Raw genomic sequence first — 8441 nt, 5'->3', positions numbered from 1 at the left:
TGGGTGATTTACACATTTTCCTGTGCTGGGTGTCGCTGTTTGGCTATTTTTGGCTCTTTCCCGATGTCCTCTGCTTTCTGCTTAAAGCCAAACATGCTCCAGGTTTCTCTTTAGGTGCACGGGGGAGGGGGAGAAGGGCTTCCCACATACAGACAAGAAATCCAGAGGGAAAGGGATGACACTTACTTTAGGCTGAGATAACTTAAATCAGATCCTGCCAGGATTAATCCAAGCTCCAACCACTACTTGGAATGGGGCAATTCCTGACTCATCCCCCATGGATAGAGCAGGATCTCACCTCTGATTCCCTGCTAAAACAATCCCAGTAATCACACTGAGGGATGAAATCCACACTGAAATCCTGCTGGAGCTGACCTAGCACCCCACACAGGGGCAGAGACACCCAAACTGGCCAGGCCTGCTGCAGGAGACTGTAGGGGGGCAGGATGCTTTGCCTTTCCACCCTCCCTGGAGGTTGAGTCCCTGGGCTTAAAACAAGGCTCAGGACTGTGAGAGGGGGCAGAGCCTGCAGCCCCTCCAGACTCAGCAGGCAGCACTGTAGCCTCCTGGTATGGCTCTGGGGAAAGGTTGTTGGTGGGACCCAGCAGATCCTGTGCCAAACTCATTGGAAGGGGGCGGGGGGGAGGGGCACAGCATATCGAGGGACATGGTTATGACGATTCATTTCTATGGACCTTCAGAGCCCACAACTACCCCCCCCCCAACCCACAAGCCACCTATCAGAGTCACTAATCTGGGTTGGAAGGAGTGTGTGTATTAAGGTAGAACAATTTTCCCAGTGGGGTAGGGGCTAGGAGGGGAGGGCTTTGGTAGAGGGCAATGGAAAGGGAGTAAGCATAGGCAAGGCTGATGGGGGCAATATGAGGAAGTTACTGAACATTATAGAGTCACTATGGCTATACAACAACGTTTCTCAACCTGTGGGTGGCAAGAAAATATGAAAGGGTCACAAACAAACTTTAAAAACGGATTTTCCTTTAAAAGAGAAAAAAAGTGGGAAACAGTGGCTTTTCTCTTGCAGGCTGGCAGAATGCCAGCCTGTGAGGGGCTGCTTGGGGCCCCCCATGCCCCATTCCCTGCTCCACACACTGGGGGCTGGGGGGCAGAGGGTCAGGAGTGAGGGGTGATGGGTTGGGACTGGCCATGGATCCTGGTCCAAAAAAAGGTTGAGAACCACTGGTATAGCGCACAGCAACTCGCCTGGTTGCTTTCTTACAATCAGAGAACCATAGAAAATGAGGGCTGAAGGGACCTCAGGAGGGCATCTCATCCTCAAAGCAGGACCATTCCCAGTTAGATCATCCTTTCGTGTCCCGGTATCTTCAAACCCTCCGAGGATGGATCCTCCACCACCTCCCTGGGCAGCCTGTTGTAGTGCTTCACTGCCCTGCCGGAGTCCTCTCCTGCTTCTTCCCATCCCAAGCCCCTGAGCCCACGTCAGGATGCTCAGCCCTGGGGTGTCACCAGCACCCCGTCGGAAGAAACGGGCCTGCATAGGAGATCTCCAGCTCCAGCACCTTTGTCTTGCCCGTTACGGGGGCGTCGCTGCTCAGATCGGACTTTTTAATGAGGATGTCTAGGCGCCCGGGCGTTATGTACTGCGGGGAGGTCTGCCCCGGCTCGCTACCCTGTCTCAGCCACACGACAGGAGGTGGCAGTGCTGCCCAGGCGGGGCCGGCGGGGGCAGCCCGGGCCGGGGGCATCGCGCTGCCGTTCAGCTCCGCGGGGATTTCGCCCTTTTAAATTCAACGCCCGGGGGCAGCCCCACACTTGGCTCGTCTGCAGTCCCTTGAGGCTGCCTGGGAGCGGGACGAGCAGGAGGTGCAAGGAAATCGGGCTGGCAGGGCCGGGGGCAGAGTCCGCTTGCGCGCTGTTTAATGGTGGCCCCTTGGAAAGCCATTGCAGCCTGCTCCTGGCATGGAGCTCTGCCGGCGGAGCATGGGGCACTTCGGGTCACGAGCAAACCGGCTAGAAATAGAGACCGAGAAAAAGTGTGTGTGGGGTGGACCCCAATAATTAGGTCCCCTTTCTCTAGGAATAGGGTTGGGATCGACCCGCAGGTGCCTGTGGCAATGCTCTGCGGTGTCTGGATTGGAGCACCAGAACCCCATGGGGCGGGGGCAGCCTGTGGCACTGCCCAAGGAGGAGCCCTTCCTGAGGGCAGGGGCGGAGAGGCTGAAGCGAGGCTCCCCCTTTGGGCAAGTGTGTGTGTGTGTGTGAGAGAGAGAGAGAGAGAGAAAGAAAAAGCACCTGACATGTATTATTGTTCCTAATAAATACAAAACGACGCCAGTGTCATGAGGGATTACGCTTGATTTTGAACGCTGGGAGTTGGTAGCGCCTGCACTGAATCTCCGTGCCTAGGCCAGATTGAGGAGTCATATACATCTCAAAGGGTTACCCAGAGTCAGTCGCACCTTCTGTGGTCCTGGCTATGCACAGGCATCCACATGCTTCCCATGAGGGTGGGACCAGGTAGATGGTCTTCCCTGATTAAAGCATCTTTTTTTTTTTCTTGGTTCAGCGTTTTAGGCAGCGAGTGTCAGTAACAAGCGGAGGGGTGGAGGCGAGCTGAGAGTCTTGTCTGAAACCTTCCTTCCCCACAGCTTTCCGCCGGTCCCTCCCAGGCTTCTCTGCAGCTTTCCCTTTAGCCTCTTTCTCGCCCTCAGACTTCCTAAATGTACAGATGGTCTTTGGGAACTTATTTCAGCCCTCAGTGCCCATCTTCTAAAGAGATAAGCCTTCATTACTATGACAAAGAAGAATGGTCTATGGCCATTTCCCTTTGGGCGCAGGGCAACGAGAGGGTCCAAGCACAGCAAACCAGCTCAGAACCCCTGGGCAGAGGCTGACATGTGACACTGGCTTCACCCTTTGCCCCTTGCCCTCCTCTGTGCCTTCATCACCGAGCCATTCAGGTCTGTGCCCACACCCCGTCTCTTGGCATGAAACCCGTGTTCTCAGTCCTTTCCTGCTCTCCGTGCCGGGTCTGATTTCCAGCAACAAAAAGGAGAATGTTGCTTCAGCTGTCTCTCCCCCATCCCTCCTCCCCTAAGCCCCCCAATACACACACACGCTGGGTGCCCCATAAGTTGGAGACTGGGCTTCGTTGGGGCTCACCTGCACTGGGAAGACAGTACCTTTTGAGAACTTTATGGGACCAAAAAAAATCTCCTGAGGTCCAACAAGCTCAAGTGCAAGGTCCTGCACTTAGGACTGAACAATCCCATGCACCAGTACAGGCTGGGGACCGACCCACTGGCTAATCAGCAGAAAAGGACCTGCGGGTTACAGTGAGCCAACAGCGTGAAAAAGGCTAACAGCGTCCTGGGCTGCTTTAGTAGGAGCAGATGGAGGGAGATGATTCTTTCCCTCTTTTGGGAACTAGTGAGGTCACATCTGGAGTCCTGTGTCCAGTTTTGGGGCCCCCACTACAGTAAGGATGTGGACAAATTGAAGAGAGTCCAACAGAGGGCACTGGAAATGGTTAGGGGGCTGTGGCACAAGACTTCTGAGGAGAGGCTGAGAGAACTGGGCTTATTTTATCTGGAGAACAGAAGACTGGGGCGGGCGGGGGCAGTTAATAGCAGCCTTCAACTACTTGAAGGGAGGTTCCAAAGAGGGTGGGGCTAGACTGTTCTCAGTGGTGGCAGAAAACAGAACAAGAAGCAGTGATCTCAAGATGCAACAAGAAAAGTTTAGGTTAGATATTAGGAAAAACTTTCTCCCTGGGAGGGTTTTAAAACATTGGAACAGGTTACCCAAAGAGGTTGTGGAATCTCCATCCTTGGAGGTTTTTAAGACACAGGAAGACAGGGTCTTAGCTGGGATGATCTAACTGGGGATGGTCCAGCTTTGAGCAGGGGGTTGGACTAGATGACCTCTTGAGGTCCCTTCCAACTTTAATGTTTTGTGATTCTATTATAACCCGTTGGTCCTTCACATTACCATTTGACTTCAGGTGCTTAACAGAGAAGACAGAGTTAAAACAGCCCCGTGGGACCTGGGCTGGGGAAAGGATGATCCGTAAGGGCACAACCATAAAAGGATAGGAGATTCAGTGTCGCAGCTCTTCAGCTCTTCTCTTTAAGCAAAAGGAGATGTAAGGGGAAGCACCAAAAAAGGAATGATACCTGGGCTGTAATGTACTGGTCATAACCCCCTCCCCCTCCTCCCACACACACATTCCTTTTTTTCCAGGAAAATGTCAAGAGTTTTCCAACCCAGCTCCTCCAGAGGCGAGCTCCCAATTTCTCATTTTGATTCCTGCTTCTTTCCAGCGGACGGAGCTGGCCCATTGCTTGGATGTGTTTGGATTAGGAAAGGCGAGATTGTCTATGTCGCTTGGTGCAAGGGGGTGTACAGGGCTGGACCACAAATAAACGGGCTTAATCTGAGAGGGACGAGAAAAATCGTTGTTAATTGCAACTGAGTTTGGGGTGGACTCGGGATGTTCGCGTTAGATCTTTTTTTTTTTCCCCGAGCTGCTGTTTAGATCCGAGTCATTTCTTTTACAGCAGCCCGTTCCGTGTTTCTTTTCTAATCATGAAAACTGGCCTGTGGAGGGAAGGGCTAGAGAGTACACCCCAATAAATAGTTTTCACCCGGTTTCAACAAGTAACCCAAGCCTCAGATGCTCCAGGGATGGGGCTGGGGAGGAGAAGGAGGCGGGGGGAAATCAACTGCACAGGTGGGAATGTATTCCTGCACCGTGCACCCGGCTGGGATGGAGAAAAGCTGTCGGGTTTGTGGAGAGAGGATCTTACGCAGTGCTGGGGCTGGGGAAGGGAAGGGAAGGGAAGGGACTTGAAACAGGTAATGGAGGGGCTGGGGCTAGATCTATCTCTGGGAACAATCAGGCTTGGGAAAAGGGGTGTGTGTGTGTGTGTGTGTGTGTGTGTGTGTGTGTGTGTGTGTGTGGCGAGAGAAAGTAACTGTAAAGGAAGAGTTACTATTAGGGTAGAGAGAAGCTGTTTCTTAGATCTGGGGAGAAATGGATCTGTGATGGGTGAGATCCTCCTGACACCGCTCACTGCAGCAGAAGTGTAGCTGACTGCAGTGGGGCAGGATTTCACCCAGAATCTTCTCCGCAGTGGGGAGAAGAGGGGTTTGGACTCAGCTCCTACGTTTTCTTGGAGAAGAGGCTTGGCCTCAGGATACTGCTGCTGGGCGGAAGAGGGAGCTCCATACTTCTCTCCGCGTCCAGGTCTTGGGAAGAAGGTGGGATGTGAGGTCCAGCTATGTAACCCTGTACTGGCGCGAGCAACACAGGTCCCCAGCTCGCGGGGTCTGCGGGATCGAGTCCTTGCTTTGTAATCCCGAGAGAGGAAGATCTGCCTGGCAGGGGTCAGGCTGAGCTGGGAAAAACGGGCTGGAAACGGGTCCTTCCAGCGGCGCGTTCTGCAGCTTAGAAGTGAGATCCTGGCCCAAGGGATAACCCTGGGCTATGCACACGCTGTGTGCCCTTTGCACAGGTGTAAAAGGTGTGCAAGCTGCTGAACACACGTAGTGGGAGCGCAGGTCCCACTCAAGTCGGGGCCTTTCCACGGGAGACTTTCCAGTCCGGGACACGCACAGATTTGGTAAAGCGAATCTGTAATCTTAGCCACAGGCAAGTGTATGTGTGTATATGTGCGTGTGTGTCTGAGGTGGTGGGGATGTTCTTGGCTATTGTTTTAACCCTGCTATGCCCCTCCCCAAAACTAGCGTGGGATGGATTCCTGTTCCCCGGGTTAGACAGCAGGAGACTGACCAGCCGCTGCACGCAGATCCAGAGGGCTACTTGCTTTCAGCTGCGGATCAGCTTCTTGGAATCGCTTGGGATGGGGAGGAGAAGGAGATCTCAAGGAAACAGACGTGTCCGGCGGGAAAACTTCGGATGGGGGAGCACAAAGCAGAGCACTTGAGGGGAGGGGGCACGAGGCCGAAGTGCAGCAACAATAGTACACAAAGGAGAAAAACCAAGGAGGGAAGGGAAGAGAGGGAAGGGGGGCTTTATCATTAACTAACCATGGAGGAAAGAAAGGGGAAAAGGCATCTCTAAATCCCTCCTTTTTATTTATCGCTGGGTTAAAATCTCAATCTGATCAGCATGCCTCCTGCTCAGAAAGAGCCGGCAGCAGCCAGGCAGGACTCGCCTGCAGTCCCGACTTCTCTGTCAGTTTCTCCGAGCCGATCTCTTCCCAGCCCCAGGGGAAGGGCGCTCTGGCAGCCGCCCCGCGGAGGCCCGGCGGGGTGGGCTCGGCTCTGGCTGCACCCCGTACATGGGTGTCCCGTGGAGGTTGGCGCGGCATCCAAGGCCCTAACATCACAAGTGCATGACGTCGCACTACCTCTTTAGTCCAAACTGGCAAAGCTCCCAGGGCTACCGATGTGTCAGGTATCCAGGTTGTAGCCGAATTGGTCGTACATAGACAGATCTCTGGATGAGGACTTCACTAGGAGTGGCACCTGGCTGTTTATTTACACTGTGGATAGTTGTGTGGGGGGTGGGGGAGGGCTGGATGTATGGAAGTGTGAAGACCTCTGTGACTATCACGTTCGTGTGTATTTATCATATTCACCTTGATTTCATCAGTTCGATACTTCGATTAATCCATTTGCTGAATTAGCCCGGTCTTCCGACCAGAGATTGTTTTTCTACAGATACAAAAAAAAAAAAAAATAAAAAAAATCCTGAGCTCACAGGGTTTTAAAGCTACTCGGTTTCATTGCAAATCGCCTCAGAGCGTTGTCTGTGGGCTGTATTTAAGGCGATTTCATATTCTTTTTTTTCAGGATCTATGAAAAGCGCCTGTTTAAATAAGAGCACGGTGGCCTGCCGTGCCTGTATGTGCCAGGGTCAGTGTCAGCAGCCTCTCTGAAACGGCATGGCACACCCGCGGGAGCAAACGTCCGCTTAAACCCCTATAGATGTTGTGCCTTCAGATAAAGGATTGTCTCCCCTGGCTCCTCACGGCTGACGTTCCAGGGACACAAATGCGACAGTCCTCCCCGCGTGCCACGAAACAATTCAACTCTCCTCACATTCCCCTTATAGACCCAGTTATATAAATTATCTGTCTCCAGCCATTTGTGCAGATGCTAATTGCATCGCTGCCTGCCGAAAAAAGAAAGCTGACATCGAAGGGTCAGCTAAATGGCAGGCATGCTTGTCTAAACGTTTTGTCCTTTGAACATGAAACCCAACGCATCAGCACAATGTTTCAAAATGCGAATCAGATGCTTCTTTCAGGAGCTGAATCCTCGCGCCCCGGTGAAACGCTGCTGCTCCTAGCACGGGTAAAGACGCTGCCTTCAGAAACCAAAGGAGAGCAGTGCACCTCGCATGCCTCTTTTTTTTCCCTGACGATTCCTAAGAGACCATCCATCCATTTCTCCTCCAGCTCAAAATAACATCGGCCTGTTTCAATCCAGAACGCAGTCCAACCCCAAAAAAGGACTGATTAACATCCAAGTGCTTTGAAGAAAATAAAGTCATTTATTGTCAAAGCATCCAACATACCCAGATAAACTATAAAGTTTAATAAATCTTTTCAAGGGGGGAGAAAAAAGAAAAGAAATGAAAGAAACACATAACTATTCAGACTTCATTTCACTGGCACAAGATTACACTTTGTATGAAAAGGAAATACATATTTACAGAATCGATGACATTCTGCACTGAAGTCCATAATCATTTCATGATACATGCACTTCCCTCTTGGAAACTCAAATGGATTCAAGTCCTCTTTTTTTTTCTTTTTGTTTTGTTTTTGTTTTTTTTTTTTTTTGGGAAAGAACACAAACTGTCATCAATTAATGCAGAAAGCATTGCATCCTCCTTCAGTTTTTTTTTTACTTTATATCTAAAATAAAAATTTACCCTTACATATAATTATTATTACATCTAAACCATAAGTGCTTAATAATTTAAGTAGAAACGTATGACAAATGCATCAATATGCTGCAATATATGACATTTTTTAAAATGTATTTTTTTAATCATTTACTTTTTTCTCTTTTTATTTTCCTTTTATTTATTTATTTTTTTTTTTGGAAAGTGAAAATGCGTGCATCGAAACAAAAAAGAAAAGAAAAGGAGGGGAGGGGGAGAATAAATCCTGCCCCTCTCAGTCTGGTGTCTGGCCAGGGAAATGTATGCAAGGGACTGAACTTTCGAAAGTGAGGAGAGGTTTTTCTATTTCTCTCTCTCTCTCTCTCTTTTTTTTTTTTTTTGGGGGGGGTCTAAGTGCAGCCCTTGGGTGTAAAGTGTCCTAGTTCCACCTGAGACCAAGTGATGCCGGAGAGAGGGGGGAGAGCGGGAGATCCGCACCCAGGCGTCCCACATCGGCCGCACCCAAGCAGCAGCAGCAGTGAGGCATCGCCAAAAAATCAGCTTGAGGAGACTGAGGCTCCTGGCGGAGGGGAAAACAAAACTC

The 8441-nt window shown here is 51.0% G+C and overlaps 1 protein-coding gene across 1 annotated transcript in view; it reads right to left on the bottom strand.

Annotated features, from left to right (window-relative positions):
- Positions 1-934: 934 nt before the first annotated feature.
- PRDM8 (PR/SET domain 8) overlaps positions 935-8441 on the bottom strand; it is a 26797-nt gene continuing 19290 nt past the window's right edge. Inside the window, exons 6-8 of the mRNA XM_025208513.1 lie at positions 5148-5229; positions 1511-1649; positions 935-939 (exon numbers count right to left, since the gene is read on the bottom strand). Coding sequence (XP_025064298.1) covers positions 935-939; positions 1511-1649; positions 5148-5229 — 226 coding nt within the window. The remainder of the gene's footprint in view (positions 940-1510; positions 1650-5147; positions 5230-8441) is intronic.

The sequence above is a fragment of the Alligator sinensis genome, unplaced genomic scaffold, assembly GCF_000455745.1.
Source record: "Alligator sinensis unplaced genomic scaffold, ASM45574v1 scaffold565_1, whole genome shotgun sequence".
Lineage (NCBI taxonomy): Eukaryota > Metazoa > Chordata > Crocodylia > Alligatoridae > Alligator > Alligator sinensis.
Note: the sequence above shows the minus strand (reverse complement) of the source record. Positions and strands in the feature narration are given on the sequence as shown.